This window comes from Dunckerocampus dactyliophorus, chromosome 7 (assembly GCF_027744805.1).
Source record: "Dunckerocampus dactyliophorus isolate RoL2022-P2 chromosome 7, RoL_Ddac_1.1, whole genome shotgun sequence".
Lineage (NCBI taxonomy): Eukaryota > Metazoa > Chordata > Actinopteri > Syngnathiformes > Syngnathidae > Dunckerocampus > Dunckerocampus dactyliophorus.
The window spans coordinates 28,218,924-28,237,763 of NC_072825.1; the positions used below are offsets into that span (position 1 = coordinate 28,218,924).

Consider the following 18,840-nt stretch of genomic DNA (forward strand, 5'->3'; position numbering starts at 1 on the left):
CTGGTGAGCACAACTACTCTAGCTTTGCCAGATTATAAAAAGACTTTTATCCAAATGGTAGATTGTAAAGGCCATTTTATGACATCAGTGTTGGCCCAAATGCATGGAACTAAATTGAGACCTGTAGCCTATTATTCTACCAAATTAGATGCAGTGGCATGTGCAATGCCTCATTGTGTAAGAGCAGTGATTGCTGCATCCTTGGCTGTTACCTCAAGTGCAGAAGTGGTACTATTTCACCCTTTAACCCTAAAGGTGCCACATGCTGTATCTGCACTGTTATTACAAACCAAAATGACCTTTCTCTCCCCTGCACGACATCTGTCGTGCATGGCAAATTTGTTGTCTCAACCACATTTGACAATAGAACGATGCACAGCCTTGAATCCAGCAACACTTATACCAACTGAGAATGATGGTACTCCTCATGATTGCCAATCTCTTGCTGAACAAAATGCTAAAAGTAGGCCTGACCTATCAGATACCCCATTGCCTACAGGATATGTATTATTCGTAGACGGTTCATCACGAAAAGATGAACTAGGAAAAACAAAAACAGGATATGCAGTGGTAACCACAGATCAAGTCCTAAAAGCAGAAGCATTGCCTTCACACTTCTCAGCTCAAGCTGCGGAAATTATAGCGCTAACCACAGCGTGCACTCTGATGAAAGGTCAAACCGCTACAATCTACACGGACAGTCAATATGCGTTTGCCACAACTCATACTTTCGCAATGTACTGGAAAAATAGAGGCATGATAACCTCTACGGGAAAGCCTGTAACGCATGCTCAATTGTTAATTAACTTACTGGAAGCAATTCAATTACCGAAACAATTGGCAATTTGCAAGTGCGCTGCTCATACTAACGGAACAGATGTTGTGTCTCAAGGCAATGCCTTTGCTGATAAAGTAGCAAAACAAGCCGCAAATGGTGAAATGCAAGCGTTGTACTTCCAACAACAGCAAGACACACCCTTAGCTGTTGACACTTTGCGAGAGATGCAACAACAATCTCCCAAACAGGAACTTGATATGTGGTTACGCAATGGTGCTCGTTTGAAAAACGGTATTTACTTCTGACCCGAAAACAAACCCATCCTTCCAAAGAATTTGTATAAATGGGCTGCATTAGTGAGTCATGGGACATCCCATGTCTCAACAGGAGGGATGGTGGGATTAGTAAACACCATTTACACAACATATGGATTTAATTCTTATTCGAAAAATTTTTGTAGAGCATGCTTAATATGTGCGCGGCATAATTCACAAGGTAATATACGACCCAAGAGAGGTCAGTTCCCAAAACCAGACTATCCTCTTCAACACATCATGTTGGGCATTTCTACTATGGGCTTATTCCTCTGGAGCAGATCCATATTTTCCTATAATTGTTTGCGAAAATACAACCATGGCACAAACAGACGACCCTATCTTAAGTAATTATACTCGCACAGCTGGTATAATAGTATCTCTAATAACGAACGTAGATGAGTGGTTCAGGGCGACCACAGGGGTGTCAAGTATAAATAATAACTGGTTATTGATGGTCGAGCAAGCAGCAAATGTCACTAAAGAAGACTGTGTTGTATGTATGGGCCCACGGCCTCTTTTACAGGTCGTACCATCTGTGCTTACTAACACTTGCCTCATAGAAGTAATGAACAAAACTAACCCCTCAGAAAATTGTAGTACGTTTGACACGCTTTACCCCCTCACCCGATTTGAGAAGAATAAACCCATGTTCTCAACCAGGGTGGCGCAAGCCAATTTCACATGCATCAACCGGACTGGAGCAAGCAAATCACTTAGTACTCTCAATGCAACCCAATGTATATCTGTTGTCACTGTTGATCAGCATTTTAGGCCGCAATCCCGTAGTGACATCTGGTGGTGGTGTGGGGGAAATACGATTTATGACAGATTACCCTTTAACACCACAGGCCTTTGTGCATCCATCACACTCATATTACCTGTAAACATCTACAAAATGTCTGCGACTGAACTCTTCTCCACGCTATCTTCCGTCATTCCGAACTTATGGTATCGAACCAAAAGGTCGACTCCAGGATGGCCTACTGCTGACCCCACCTACATCGACGCCATTGGAGTTCCCAGAGGAGTTCCTGATGAGTATAAAATAGTGGACCAGGTAGCAGCTGGGTTTGAATCATTCCTTTGTTGGTGGTGTACGATAAATAAAAATGTTGATAGAATCAATTACATCCACTACAATGTCCAGAGGTTAGGAAATTATACTGAGGCCGGTTTTCAGGCTATTCATGAGCAATTGTCAGCAACATCACTGATGGCGTTCCAGAACCGCATTGCTCTTGACATGTTGCTTGCAAAGGAAGGACATGTCTGTGCCCTTTTTGGTGACCAGTGCTGCACGTTCATCCCGAACAACACGGCTTCCGATGGCAGCCTCACCAGGGCCCTGGATGGACTCCGGTCCCTCAACGTCAAAATGAAGGAGCATTCAGGGGTTGATACCTCTATGTGGTCTGGTTTCACTGACTTTTTCAGCAGGTGGAAGCCCCTGCTGATGACGATTGCATTGGCTGTAGTGGCATTTGTCATACTTCTGGCATTGTGTGGAGGTATTTGCATTCCTATCATCAAACGTAGTTGTACCCAGATGCTATCTGCTGCTATTTCACCTATCCAACTGAATCTACAAGAGCTCTACACTCTCCTTCCACAAGAAGATGCCAACGTTTATGTTGAAATACACCATGATGCCATTGACTCTGATGATGACAATGAAACATCCTTTAATATCCCTGACCTTTTCCCTGATCCAGGAGACTACGATGGACGCTCTTCTCTCTAAGTGTAACAACTGGTTATTGCTTTATGATTTCATAGTTAAAAATCTACTCAGGAAGTGACTATTGAATGATTCTTTACCCAATAAGCAAGTTGGATAAACAGGAGGGAAATGTTGGGAAAATGTACATACATTTTATGCAGCTATATATTTACAGATATTATCCAAATTGCTAATGCTAAAATATGCATCTACCAGATATAAAAAGTAAGTGATTAACATGTTTATACAACAGCTTAATAAGGATGTACTGACTAACAAATATTTTTACTCAAGGATGATTAGTGTCTCATGCTAAATACAAAATAGAAACAGGAAGCGCCTGTTTCTGTTTCGTTGAGTAAGTAGTTGTGAAATTAGTCTCGACCGGCTTCAAGATGTTTCCCCTTCCCCTTTGTGGTTGAAACTGCATGTAACCAGGGCATACCCAAAGCAAAATAAAAGAGCAACGAGACAGAGGCTGACTCAGAGGGGGTTGGAGGATTGTAACTGAGCAGTCTCTGATCACTCTCCTTGCAAGTAAAACTGTACTCACGTCTTTGTGCCTTCTTTCATAGCTGGTGATATAATGTTTGGTGTTTGAACCTGACAACTAATATGGTCATATTTCCTGGATCTAGTCAGGACTCGAGCACCAGCATTCTGGATGTACTGCAGCTGTTTTACAGCTCTTCTAAAGAGCTCGGTGGGAAGGCTGTTACAGTAGTCTAGCCTGCCAGAGACAAAGGCATGGATTAGTCTCTCTAAATCTGGCTTAGACACTGTTCTTTTGATTTTGGCAAATGTTTTTAGGTGGTAAAAAGATGATGTCGCTGGTAAAGTTCAGATCTGAGTCCATTATTACCACTAGATTTCTAGCCTGATGATTAGGTTTTAGAGAAAGAGTCTCAAGGTGGCTAATCAAAGGCAATGATTTCAGTTTTTGTATGAGTTTAGCTGGAGAAAGTTTTTTTGCATTCACACACTGATCTGTTTTGTGCAGTGACAAAGTAACCCTGCAGGGCCATGTCCACCAGCCGTTAGTGACATACTGCAGATTTGAGTGTCGGCTGCATGGTAGCTGCATTGCAGCTGCGTATTAGCTGTCCTAAAAAAAAGCATGTACAGATTGAACACAATATTCCATTTATATACAAGTAATCCTACTTTGCGGAAATTAATTTATCACTTTATCACTGATGGGTTTGGAACCAATTTACCGCGATGAACAAGGGATGACTGTACGATGGCATGCTGTAAGGCAGGGGTCGCCAACTTGTCGCTCGTGACGAGCTCGTCGCTCGTTAAGGCCTGACTTTGACTAGCCCCTCTCTCCTCGATCTGCATCGCTCGCCCACTACACTGAGCCAACAAGTCAAATCAGAGTTGTGGTTTGCCGACGCCACAAGCCCAAACCCGACCCCGACCAAAAGCCACAAAAGTAGGGGTGTAGGTGTGCTCAAAGTGCGGCAAAGTGCCATCTGCGGCTCATTTGTCATTGCATCATTGCAGAAACAAAATAAAACGTAAAAAACAGAAACAATTATAGAAATACAATCGTCCTATCGAAATACAGCAAAAGGCACAATGAGAAAAGCTGAAAAGTTGAAAGCAACAACCAATAATAACACATAGCATATGTTGGTCTTGCGCAGGTTCACAGCCAAGACCAGGGAACTTGGTCTCAAAAAGGTTGGCGACAACTGCTATAGGGCATATTCACTTGGCAAACTCAAATATGAATATTGCACAAACTAGCCCATTTGCCACATGAACAATAAGTTCCAATCCTGGCAAAGAAAGAAGAAATCAAGGAAGCTAATGTTGTGAAAGGGGTAAAACAGAGACCACAAACTAACGCATTGTTTTTTTCATGTAAAACTATTAATATTCTCTGTAAAATGTATTTTTGGTTTATAGTTTTGGGTTTATGGAACAGATTTATTGGATTTACATTATTTCATAAGAAGAAATATTGCTTCAGTTTTTGACAGAACTAATTAATAACGATGGGTTTATCATTCATGAAATATTCTTGAAAAATACAGTGCGTCTGTTGTCACATCCCGTAGGTGTTGAGTGCGTAGCCTGCATATAACACAGTTAAATAAGAATGTTTTATTTAATAATACCAATATAATACAAATACTTAGTTTTCTGTCCATCTGTCAGGAGAGTTATGTAACCTATGAGGACAACCTGCGTCTGGTAGGAGAGGTCATCAGTCTTCTGGGAGCATTGGCCATCCTCTTGCTGGAGGTACAGTGGCTCTAGAGTTGCTACAGTTGTGTATGGCAAACAAACACACTAACACTGCTGTGTATCCCCTAATTATTCCCAACATTAGATCCCTGACATCCTGAGGGTGGGAGCGAGGCGTTACTTTGGTCAGACAGCACTCGGAGGTCCCTTCCATGTTATCCTGTAAGTGCATGAAAGCACCACCAAAGCCATTATGCTAAAAACACTGTTGTTGTAATCCTGTTGTTGTTGTGCAGTGTGAGCTACGCATGCCTCGTAGTGCTGCTATGTGTGTTCAGAGCGTGCAGCGTACAGGGTGAGGCCGAGGTCATGGCTGTGTGTCTGGTGCTGGGTTGGAGCAACGTCATGTTCTTCGCCCGCGGTTTTGAAATGCTCGGCCCCTATGTCATCATGATACAAAAGGTAGCCTTTTTGTGTCTGCCAGATCTTTATGTAGCTGAGGTCAAAACAAAGTAGTCGTTTTTTTCTCAGTGCTGGACCAGTGAAATGTTTATGGAAGCACATTTCCGCCACTGAAAGAAAAACATTTCCCAATGGTAAAATAATTGGGACATAATGGTAAGTCATAATAATGACATAAAAAGTTTAAATTATGAGATAAAAAGTCATAATTATGACATAAGAAAGTCGTAATTATGACAAAAAAGTCAAAATTCTGAGATACAAACTGTGCAGGTGCCATGTGACAAAGGCTCCAGTGAAGAAGGCATCGCATGTGCAGTTTGTATTTCATAATTATTACTTTTTATCTCATAACTATGACTTTTTATCTCGTAATTTTGACTTTCCTATCTCATAATTTGGTCACACTTTACAATAAGGTACACAAAAATACAGTACTTACTGAGGAACTAATGAAGAACTAATGAGGAACTAATGACTAATACATTCAGACTAGTTATTAAGGAAGTAATGAAGATCTAATGAGGTGCTAACGATTAGAGTAGTTATTGAGTAACTAAGGCAGTAATCCCCAAACCCCAGGCCACGACCTGGTACCAGGCCGCACAGAAAGAAAAAATAATTTCCATGATGTTTTATTTTGAAAAGTGGCCGGATTCTCTCTGTTACATCCGTCTCACTTGACGCACGCCCATTGTGCGTGTGCTAACTTTCTCTCTACTGCTGCTGTATTTTTAGCATTTTTCTTTCACCTCATATTTGGTCTCAAATGCTGATACTATGTGGGAATACATAAAGGTAAGTTTTGATGACTTATTGAGTGCTAATGTGCACATTTGTTTCAAGTCAATTCATGCTAGCGAACTGCCTTTTACCACACATGTCAAACAGCGATGTAATAATCTCTCTGTATTTATACAATTCATAATAAATAAGATAAATTAGATCGCTGTAATGTATGACTTTTTAAGTCAAAATTATGAATTTTTCATCTTGTAATTTTGAATTTTTGTCATAATTATGATTTCTCTATATCATAATTATGTAATTTTAACTTCTTGTCATAATTAAGACATTCTTATATCATAATTATGACTGTTTATCTTGTAATTTGAACTTTTTATCTCATAATTCTGACTATTTATCTCATTATTTAGATTTAGATCTCCTAATTATTACTTTATCTCATAATTTCAACTTTTTATCTCATAATTATGACTTTTATCATGTAATTTGACTTTTTGTCACAATTGTGACTTCACTATATCATAATTATGACTTTCCTAGCTCATAATTTCAAAATTTAACCTCATAATTGACTTACAATTTGGATATTTTTTTTTTTCATTGGCGGAAACTAGCTTCAATTTCAACTCAACTTAACTTTTTTTTTTTTTGCATGAAATTAATTATTTTTAAAGCCCTGAGCCCAGATTGATGTAAGCAAGAATGATGAAAGATTGCATCTTTGCCTGGGCATATGCAATGCATATGTCTACGCAAAAAGGCTCTTCATTTTAGAGATGCAAGAAAACGAACTGTCTGCTTAATTGTGTATCATATTATTTCATTTAATTTAAGTTATCCATCCAATTCATCCAATTCATAAGTTATGAGAGTCATAGATCATCATTATGATCTATAATACTGTATTATGATCTTGACATTCTTATACTACTGTAGATGTTGCTTGACTTTTTTATTGATTTGACTTCACATGTTGACATTATCGGTTTTATTTTCTCTTAGATTATATTTGGAGACCTGACCAAGTTCATGTGGCTGAGTTTCATTGTTCTGCTTGGCTTTTCAACCTGTGCGTAAGCTTGCTACTGTGACAAAGCATTCAAATGTACATATTCAGGTTGATAAATGTAGCCTTTTTTCTCAGCCCTGTGGATGGTGTACATGACTCAGGATCCAGAGTCCATCCCGGCATATCGCTCCTTCCCCATCACGCTCTTCTCCCAGTTTGAGCTCAGCGTGGGCCTCATCGACCTGCCAGTGGACCACACTTTTACGACGCCCCCTATCGTCCACGTGCTGCACTGTGCCTTCTCTGTGGTGTCCTACATCCTTCTGCTCAACCTGCTGATCGCCATGATGAGTGACACACACTGGAGGGTGGCCCAGGAGAGAGATGAGCTGTGGAGGACTCAGGTGACCATATCCTAGGAGTCACAGTAAAAAGATGCCTTGCTTTTGGATTTCATGGTCATGGTGACCGTGTATTGTCGACGTAGGTGGTGGCTACGACACTGATGCTTGAGAGGAGGCTGCCCCGCTGCCTTTGGCCTCGACTGGGAGTGTGTGGGCTCAGCTACGGCCTCACAGAGCGCTGGTACCTCCGGTGAGCATGTTCTTACAAACTACCCACGGCAGGGGTCTCAAACCCTGTAAGTAGAGTCTGGGTGGGGATGTTCTTACAAACTACCCACGGCAGGGGTCTCAAACCCTGTAAGTAGAGTCTGGGTGGGGATGAGCCACCTCAGGAATTCAATCCAGAACTTCTACTTTCACTTGCTTAAAAGAGGTTTCTCTTTATTTGGGTAAGCAGTGGCTGTAACAGAACTTACCATCGGCTTATCAGCACATATTGGACACAGTAAGCGGTCATCACTCAACTTTACTCTGACTTATGCTGACGTGACTTGACTTGCACCAGCTAGATAACGCAATTGTAGGAGTAGTAGTCCATCCGTCCAACTTGTTCCACTTATCCGAGGTCGGGTCACGGGGGCAGCAGCCTTAGCAGGGAAGCCCAGACTTCCCTCTCCCCAGCTACTTCGTCCAGCTCCTCCCGGCGCATCCCGAGGCGTTCCCAGGCCAGTTGAGAAACCTAGTCTCTCCAGCGTGTCCTGGGTCTTCCCTGAGGCCTACTACCGGTTGGACGTGCCCTGAACACCTCCCCTGGGAGGTGTCCGGGAGACATCCTGACCAGATGCCCAAGCCACCTCATCTGGCTCCTCTTAATGCGAATTTGGTGGAGCAGCAATTCTACTCCAAGCTTCTCCTGGATGACAGTGCTTCTCACCTTATCTCTAAGAGAGAGCCCAGCCACCCTACAAAGAAATTTTGTCTGCTCGTACCCGCGATCTTGTCCTTTCGGTCACTACCCAAAGCTTATGACCATAGGTGAGGGTAGGAACGTAGATCTACTGGTAAATTGAGAGCTTTTCCTTTCGGCTCAGCTCCCTCTTCACCACAAAGGACCGATGCAGAGTCTGCATCACTGCAGACACCGCACCAATCCGCCTGTCGATCTCTCATTCCATCCTTCCCTCACTCGTGAACAAGACCCCGAGGTACTTAGGTCCTCCACTTGGGGCAGGATATCATCCCCAACCCGGAGATGGCACTCCACTCTTTTCCAAGTGAGAACCATGGACTCGGACTTGCAGGTGCTGATTCTCATCCCAGCCCCTTCACACTGAGCTGCGAACCGATCCAGTAAGAGTTGAAGGTCACGGCTCCATGAAGCCACCAGAACCACATCATCTGCAAAAAGCAGAGACCACAATCCTGCAACCACCAAACCGGAACTCTTCAACTGCGCCTAGAAATTCTGTCCATAAAAGTGATTAAAAGAATCTGTGACAAAGGGCAGCCCTGGCATAGTCCAACCCTCACTGGAAGCGCGTCCGACTTATTGCCGACAATGCGAACCAAACACTGACACCGGTCTTACACCTTACCAGGAAAGTTGGGAAGTGTTAAACAGGGGACCACCACCCCGGTTTGCCAATCCAGAGGCACCGCCCCCCGATGTCCACTCGACTCTGCAGAGTCGTGTCAACCAAGACATGCCCACAGCATCCAGGGTCTAAGGAATTCTGGGCGGATCTCATCCACCCCTGGGGCCCTTCCACCGAGGAGTTTTTTAACCACCTCGTCAACCTCAGAGATCGGAGAGCCCACCGCAGAGTCCACAGGCACTGCTTCCTCATTGGAAGACGTGTCAGTGGGATTGATGAGGTCTTCGAAGTATTCCTTCCACCAGTCCACAACATCTGGAGTCGAGGTCAGCAGCACACCATTCTCCCCATACACGGTGTTGACCATGCACTGCTTCCCCCTTTTTGAGACAGCGGATGGTGGTCCAGAATCTGTTTGAAGCCGTCCGAAAGTCGTTCTCCATGGCTTCTCTGAACTCCTCCCATGTCTGAGTGTTTGCCTCAGTGACTGCCAGAGGACCAAACCGAACATCCAGAACCGAAACGGTTCAAAACATCCATGTGAACCGTGACACCCCTAATTATAACATCATTATTACTGAGATAGATTATTATAAAGATATGAAATAATTATTCCCATTCCATTTTCCTGCGCTTATCCAGGTCCGGGTAGCGGGGGCAGCCGTCTTAGTAGGGAAGCCCAGACTTCCCGGTCCCCGACCACCTCTTCCAGCTCCACCGGGAGCACACCAAGGTCTTCCACCAGGGAGGCGTCCGGGAGGCATCTGGACTAGATGCCCGAGCCACCTCAGCTTGCTCCTCTCGATGTGAAGGAGCAGCGGCTCTACTCTGAGCTCCTTCCGGATGACCGAGCTCCTCACCCTATCTCTTAGGGTGAGTCCTGCTACCCTACGAAGGAAACTAATTTCAGCCGCTTGTATCCGCGATCTCGTTCTGTCGGTCACGACCCAAAGCTCGTGACCATAGGTGAGGGTGGGAACATAGATCGAACGGTAAATTGAGAGCCTTGCCTTCTGGCTCAGCTCTCTTTTCACCACGACGGTCCGGTACAGCGACCGCATTACTGCAGACGCTACGCCGATCCGTCTATGGACCTCAAGCTCCAACCTTCCCTCACTCGTGAACAAGACCCCGAGATACATGAACTACTCCACCTGGGGCAGGACCTCATTCCCAACCCGGAGGGAGCAATCCATCCTTTTCCGACTGAGAACCATGGGCTCAGATTTGGAGGTGCTGAGTCTCATCCCAGAAGCTTCACACTCAGATGCAAAAATCCAGAGGTACTGTTCCCGACTTCCACGCAATGTTGAAGAGACGTGTCAGCCAAGACAGTCCCTCAACATCCAGAGCCTTGAGGAATTCAGGGCGAAACTCGTCCACCCCCGGAGCTTTGACACTGGGGAGCGTTTTGACAAACCCCAGATACCTCAGCCACGGTGATGGAACTGTCCGCGTTCGTGTCCTCAGCCTCTCCTTCCTCTATGGAAGGTATGTCAGTGGGATTGAGAAGGGCCTCAAAGTATTCCTTCCACTGCCCGACTATATCCTCAGTTGAGGTCAGCAGGCCCCCGTCCCCACTGTAAACAGTGTGGACTGGGCTCTCTTTATCCGCATGTCCAGAACATGCGGACGCAGGTCTGATGATACAAGTACAAAGTCAATCATAGACCTGTGGCCTAGGGTGTCCTGGTGCCATGTGCGTTTATGGACATCCTTATGTTCGAACATGGTGTTTGTGATGGACAAACTGTGGTTCTGTAGCTGTCAGGCAGCTAAGATAAGTGGGCACATGGCTCAATACATGACAGAAACACAGAAAGGCATTGGTAAAAACACCAGAGGAGCCAAACACCAACTACTGGTTGACAGAACTGTCGCCCGAGACTGCAAAAAAACAGACAGACAAACCTGTGCACTGTCTGGATTGATTACCAGAAAGCCTATGACTCAATACCGCACACATGGATCCTGGAATGTCTGAAGCGGTACAAGGTCAACACTACTTGAAGAGCCTTTGTTGCAAACTCAACTCAAGTCTCCATGAAATAGCGAGACATTGACTCAGTGATCCACACCAGCAGGATCTACAGCTGGTACATCAGAATGTCATTCTGACTGGAGAAATGTGGCCGAAGGGTAACAAAAGGAGGGATGGTAATCCATACAGAGGGCGTTGCACTCCCAGAGGGCAAAATAGTAGATGTTGAGAAGAGTTACAAGTACCTTGGAATACCACAGGCAAATGGTAACCATGAAGAGGCCACAAGGAAAGCTGTAATGGTCAAGTATCTGCAACATGTAAGGCAAGTCCTGAGAAGTCAGCTCAATGGAAGAACAAGATCCGGGCAAATAACAGCTATGCCCTGCCAGTGATCAGATACCCTGCTGGGATAATAAGCTGGCCAAAGGAGGAAGTTCAAACCACAGATGTTAAAACACGGAAGCTACTCACCATGCACGGAGAGTTACACCCCAAATCCAGTATTCAGAGGCAATACGCTAATCGCAAAGAGGGAGGCCGAGGATAAGTGAGCATCAGGACCACTATCCAAGACGAAACATCCAAGCTCCACAAATACATCAGGAAGATGGCCCCAAGAGATGTAGTGAATGTCTCAGGCAGTGGAAACTGGAAAAGAAGGAGTTGGAGGAACCAGCATGGGAGGAAAACCCCTGCATGGGATGTACCACCGACAGATAGCTGAAGTGGCGGATATGAACAAGTCCTACCAATGGTTAGAGAGGGCTGGACTGAAGGACAGCACAGAGGCGCTAATCATGGCAGCACAGGAACAGGCCTTCAGCACCAGAGCAATAGAGGCCAGATCTACCACACCAGGCAGGATCCCAGGTGCAGGCTGTGCAAAGAGCCCCCTGAAACAGTCCAGCACCTAATAGCAGGGTGTAAGATACTGGCAGGAAAAGAATACATGGAATGCCATAACCAAGTAGCCGGTATAGTGTACAGAAACATCTGTGCAGAATATGGACTGGAGACCCCCAGATCTCAATGGGAAACACATCCCAAGGTGGTGGAAAATGAGAGGGCTAAGATCCTGTGGGACTTCCGAATACAGACCGATAAGATGGTTGTGGCCAACCAACCGGACATCATGATCATGGATAAGAAGCAGAGGACAGCCATTGTGATCGATGTAGCCATTCCCAATGATGGCAATATCAGGAAAAAAGAACACGAGAAACTAGAGAAATACCAAGGGCTCAAGGAAGAGCTGGAGAGAGTCTGGAAGGTGAACGCAACAGTGGTGCCCGTGGCCATAGGAGCACTGGGAGCTGTGTCCCCCACACTGGAGAAGTGGCTCCAGCAGATACGTGGAGAAACATCAGACATTTCCGTCCAGAAGAGCACAGTCCTAGGAACAGCTAAGATACTGCGCAGGACCTGAGCTTGAGATGAACAGACCACCCACCCTACCACGGGAGATGGGGGGTGGGTGAGGGAAGAGTTTTTTTAAAATAAATATACATGTATGTGTGTATATATATATATATATATATATATATATATATATATATATATATATATATATATATATATATATATACATACATATATACATACATATATACATACATATATACATATAGTGTATATTGACGGGATTCCAGCAGAGGTTATAAAGTGTTCCAAGGATGTTATCCTTCGACAGCTCCATGAGATCCTCTATTGCTGCTGGGAAGGAGAAGTGTCTCAAGATATGAAGGATAGCAAAATAGTGACACTGTATAAAAACAAAGGTAGCCGAAGCGACTTGCGACAGCTATCATGGGATATCGTTGCTCAGCGTCACCGGGAAAGCATTCGCACGTGTTGTTCTCAGCCGTCTTAGGAAGCTCGCGGAAAGGATCGATCCTGAATCCCAATGTGGTTTCAGACACGGACGCTCCACGATTGATATGATCTTTTCTCTCAGACAGTTACAGGAGAAATGTAGAGAGCAAAACAAACCGCTTTATATCACATTCCTGACAAAAGCTTTTGATACAGTTAGCCATGAAGGACTGTTCCAAGTTCTCAAGGAGATCGGGTGCCCCCCTCAAATGCTGCAAATCATTAAATCCTTCCATGCCGACATGAAAGCTACTATCCAGTTTAACGGGTGTTTTTCAGAACCATTCAACATCAGCCGTGGAGTAAAACACTTGCTTGCCCCTACCCTGTTCAACATATTTTGCAGTAATGTTGAAGTATGCTTTCGGCAGCTGGAACTATGGCATCTGCTTCCATACAAAGTCAACTGGCAAGCTGTTCAACTTATCACGTTTCGGCGCAAAATCCAAGATCCGAAAAGTATCCATCAGCGAAATGCTGTTTGCTGACGATGCAGAGTTAGTAGCCCACTCGGAATTGGAATTACATTCAATGCTCAACATCTTCAACAAAGCCTGCAACCACTTCAGTCTCGACATCAGCCGGCAGAAGACCAAAGTAATGTACAAAGGCAACTCGAACCCACCCACGATAAATATCAAAAACCACCCACTCGATGTGGTTCATGAGTTTACATACCTTGGATCCAAATTATCAGACAACCACTCCCTCGACAATGAACTTGACAGAAGAATCAGTCTTGCTGCAGAGACCTTCAGGACACTATCACAGAAGGTATGGTTAAACCGAAAGCTATCAAGACACACGAAGATCGCTGTATACAAGGCATGCGTCCTCAGTACCTTGCTATATGGCAGTGAGACGTGGTGTCTATATGCCTCGCAAGAGCGACGGCTCAACGCCTTTCATCTCCATATGCTGAGGAGTATTCTCAACATCAAATGGAGCGACCATATCAACAACAATGAGGTACTCTCCCGTGCAAATTTATCAAGCCTCCGTGAGCGCCGTCTCCGCTGGGTGGGACACATCCATCGGATGGAAGAATACCAAAAGATATACTATACGGAGAGCTTGCATCCAGAAAACGAGCTCGAGGCCGGCCCCATCTCCGCTTCAAAGATCTGTGTAAAAGAGACATGAAAGCTCTGGGTTTGGACGTGAGCAACTGGGAGTCATGAGCTCAAAGACTGACTCTGAAGGGGAGAGGAGCGCCTCCGTCAATCAGCCGATGAAAAATGACTGGCTCGAAAAAATGCATTGGAAAAGACACCAAAATCAAGCACGTACATCTGCAACCGCTGCAACCGTGACTGCCCCTTGCGTATTGGGCTATACAGCCACAAACAAAGTTGTCGTAATCCCGCTATCCCAGCTCAAGGCGCAGATCCATAGTCTTCCGAGACTGACGGATGCCAAGATATATATATATATATATATATATATATATATATATATATATATATATATATATATATATATATATATACAGTCAAACTTGTCTATAGCGGCCTAGAGGGAGTCTGCAAAAGTGGCCACTATAGACAGGTGGCCTCTATAGACAGGTTGGTGTCCAGTTTGAATGTTGACCAGTAGAGGAAAAAAAAAGAAAAAAAAAATGTTGACCAGTAGAGGGCACTGCGGACTGCGGATAAAAGTTGTACAGCACTACTAGGCTTGTTGTTATCATGGTTCATGGTTTTAATTCATCCTGAACATGCATATGAGTCAAACAGTAGCACATCACATAGTACAATTCACAATATTGCATGTCCAAAAAGGAGTAGAAGAAGCAAAGCTTATTTAATCCTACCCCTCATCAGTTTCACATCAGTTGCAAAACATTTATTCACCTCTTGTTCTTCCAAGTGTACTTTGTAGGTCTACATGACAATGTAGTGCAATCATAGCCAAGGTTTTTACTTACTAAAAGGAAGCTAGAGGCTTAATAATAACTGATAGAATATATCCACGACCCACAGAACAAAGCTGTGCTAGTAATGTCTTACACTTGTTTTTTATATTTTACTTTTTATACAGCAGAGTGTCATTACAGCTTTAGTTCATCAGGAAGTGACGGGAAGTGACGGTGGGCGTCCCGAGCAGGAGAGCTAGGCTCAGTGCTAGCTGTGAGTTTCAAGAGAGTTGGGAAGTGTGTTTATGTTGGCGTGAATGTAAAGTCCTGCAGTGTTCTCTGCTGTTAATAAAGCGATTAAAATGCATCGGCGACGTGAGTCTCTCCTTCCCCACAACAAGCGGCATTACAGTATTGACACACATTGTGCACATTGTCTCACACCAGGAAATAAATGGTGTAACTTGTTACAGGCATTGCCTGGACAGCTATGTAGTGGGGCTTGTTAAACCTTTGCCTTGTGGGGGCAAGCAGGAAGGAGAGACGATGATGAGAGATTTGTGTGTTCTGAGCTGCTGTCTGGTGGCCACGTTCAATAAATAAAGTTGGCAGAAGCAACAGGAGAAGTTTCCTTCTTTGCTTCGGAGCTGAATAACACTAACAAGTTCACAGACTAGTAGCGAACGGAAAAGAAGACGGCTTTTTTTGTGTCGAATACAGAAGATGAGGACTTTGATGGATTTGTGGATGAGAATTGATCAAAAATAACGTGAGTACATTCTAAAATACTTCAATTAAGTACAACCGAACTCAGTTTTGCTCCCGCTGCAAAACATAACACGCGAGCGCTAGCATGTTTTTTTTTTATTGTAGCGTCGCTGGGAGCACGTCCTGTTCCCAGCCTACTTTGCCGTAATGTTTTGGTGCAAATGCTCTTAAAGTTACATGTTTGACCAGGAAATAGCAAGCTCAAAAGAAGACAGCTTTTTTATGTGGAACAACTGACAGTTTGTGTGGCTCTTGTGAATGATTATGACTGAGCTAGGACTCAGTAATTAAAGTCTACACACGACGGCTTCATTGATTGAAAAACAAAACTTTTTCGTGCATGAAGCTTCTACTTGAGTCGGTAATTTGGCCGCTATATGCGGTCGGATATTGACCAAGGGAGACAAAATGGGTGGCCGCTGGCCACGTTGGACAGGTGACTGCTATGCACAGGGTCTATAACATGTAAATTTGCTGCGCGGGATTTTTCAGTGGCTGCTATAGGCAGGTGGCCGCTAAGACAGGTTTGACTGTATATTAGTTGCCCTAACTGCCAAGGCTTGATCAACATCCATTTCTGCAGAAAAGCTTTAATGTAGTAGTGCTGTCAATCGATTAAAAAAAATGTATCAAGTTAATCACGTCTACTCTCTGAGTAATCATGATTAATCACAATCATTATTTTTTATTATTATTATTTTTTTTTTTTTTTACCAGCGCCGCCATGAATGGCTACCAGCAATCTAATCTAATTACACATTTACCTTGGGCTTAATTAAGTAGACTTTATCTATTGAAATACTACAATTGGCTTGAATTTTGTATCGTTGCTAACTTAGGGTCCTATGAAGTCCATTTTATTTTTTGCCCAAATTCCGTGTTAATTTTTTAAAATTCTGTTTTTTCTTTTCACACTAAAACCTTATCACCATAGATTGTGTGTTACTTGTGTCAGTGTATGAAATGAAATGCAAAAATACTTATTGATGCAACATATCATTGGACAATTTTGCCCAGTATTTTTCTAACTAGTCATTACTACAGAATCCTCAACGAACAATCATGAACTCATGCTTGTGGTTAAAAATGTAGTTGCAGGTGCAACTGCAATCGTTTTATTAATGTAAACTACTTTTTAAGACACCTTTATTTAATTACCACTGTTACAGGATGTGAGCCGCTCTTATTGTGAAGGCCAGAAATAATGGTGTGTGTGATGAAAATTTACTTTGACGTGTTGCTACTGTCAGTGAGATGTCTCTCGTAACAAGACCAAAGTTCTGTATCTACTTTGTATCTACGTACTGTTGCTGTGATTGGAACTGTCACAGAGTATGTGGACCGAAGCACTGAAGCATCTCATTTATGCAGTGGTATCTTGGTATACGAGTGTCCCAACTAGCAAGTGTTTTTTTTTATAGATGCGAGCCGTCTCTAGGCTAATTTTTGGCTTTGAACTACAAGCTAAAATTCGGGTATGAGCTGCTCGTTAACGGCAGGTATGTCTGAGGGCAGCTGTTTTTTTTTTACCTTTATGCATTCCAACGTAGTATCAGCATTTGAGAGCAAATATGAGGTGAAAGTGAAACTAATAGTTGTCTATCTATGCAGTGTGGGAAAACGTTAGAAGGTGCGTTCAAGTACCGTCAAACAAAGTGGGACATTACGCCGCTTGCATTAAACATGCAAAAACTGGGGGATTTCTAAATGTACAGTATATTATATTTGATGGTCCATATTTCCTTTACATAAAATTTGTTGGTATCATAGTTGAAGTTGGTATCAGATCGTTTACCACAAAGATATTTAGATTACAGATAAAAACCTATTCCATTTTTAAAATAAAATTTAAAAAATCGATTTTTCATTGTATTTTTTTTTTTTACTCCAAATGAATTCATTGTAATTTTTTTTATATTATTATATTTGGTATACAGTGTTCCCTCGCTACATCACGGTTCACCTTTTGCGGATTCGCTGTGCAAATTTGCAATTTTGCATGTTTTTTTTAACAGCCTATGAACGCATTGTCTCCCGCGTCCTTGTGGTGTATACAGCAATCTGTTGTATGTGTCTGTTATTGTATTTACTACTGCTACCAGTAGAGGGTGTGGTATACTCATGTGAGAGTTGAAAGATGTGTCCAGCTGGGGTAAAGATGTTCACCTCGTCTCAATATAGAGCCACAACAGTCCTGATTGGCTAAGGGAGAACCCGCCCATTGTGTTCTGTGGCTGTAGACCATTGTCAATCAATCTCCTTCCTGTAGCTAGTGATCATGTATGCTGAATGAAGGCAGAAATTATGCGCCTGTAGGGCACCTGGAATACTGAAAATGAATCTTCAGTTCATGGAGGATGACCAGGAGGAGTAGTAAAATACTACGACAGGAACAATATGTTTTAAGCATACCTCACCAAGTGCCCAGTGTGTGGAGGTCTCCCATGCTGACTTATGAAATGTGATTGGGTTTTTGCAGAGTGGAGGACAGGAACGACCCCATGTTGCAAAAGATGCGGCGATACATGAAAGTGTTCACCAAGGAAGATGACAATCACAAGGAAGAACCACAGCACGCGGATGTGAACCCAAAGCTCAGACCAAGGAACAGACGATGCTTGGCGGGATGGCAGATGATTCGTCGCAGCGCTTTGGGCATGGACATAGAGTTGGAGGAGCCTCAGGACGAGCAGGACATACATGTATGTCTGGAATAACTTATATTTGTCTTGTAGTCTTACACGATAGAAAAGAGTGTTATTTTGTATTTTTATACCAATACAGTATATACATGTAGCAGAGCTAAGCAGGAAAAAAGCCAAAGATATTGCAGAAATGATCTATATATATGAAAATAAAATTGTATTTATTTAATTCACTTTAATTTCACTAACTAAAGAGCTGATATTTAGAAGGTCTGGTCATTCAGTGTATAAACATTTAAAATTTGTTTGTGTGTCATGATTGTAACAAATGAAATGTAATACAAAAAATACATTTTAAGATGGTTTGCCATTCTGTCTCCTCCGGGAGGGGGGGGGGGCTTTATGGCGGGGTGTAGTACTAGTTGGGCGTCGTCACGGTCAGTTGTCAGTCCCTCGATGGGTTGAGTACAGAGGGGTCAGAGTTTCTGTGGGTCCCCTGCATTCTTGGCGGCTGAGGAGGCCAGGGTGATCTGGCTGAGCCCTCG

The 18,840-nt window shown here is 43.4% G+C and overlaps 1 protein-coding gene across 6 annotated transcripts in view; it reads left to right on the forward strand.

Moving 5' to 3' along the window:
• trpv6 (transient receptor potential cation channel, subfamily V, member 6) overlaps positions 1-18,619 on the forward strand; it is a 42,695-nt gene extending 24,076 nt beyond the window's left edge. For 5 of the 6 annotated variants that reach the window (XM_054781175.1, XM_054781178.1, XM_054781177.1 and 2 more), the window contains 7 exons: positions 4,985-5,071; positions 5,160-5,236; positions 5,311-5,476; positions 7,226-7,292; positions 7,368-7,636; positions 7,720-7,826; positions 18,130-18,619. In XM_054781175.1, the coding sequence (XP_054637150.1) occupies positions 4,985-5,071; positions 5,160-5,236; positions 5,311-5,476; positions 7,226-7,292; positions 7,368-7,636; positions 7,720-7,826; positions 18,130-18,367 (1,011 nt within the window). In that variant the 3' untranslated portion in view covers positions 18,368-18,619. The remainder of the gene's footprint in view (positions 1-4,984; positions 5,072-5,159; positions 5,237-5,310; positions 5,477-7,225; positions 7,293-7,367; positions 7,637-7,719; positions 7,827-18,129) is intronic. The other variant, XM_054781179.1, reaches the window with a different exon arrangement.
• The last annotated feature ends 221 nt before the right edge of the window (positions 18,620-18,840 follow it).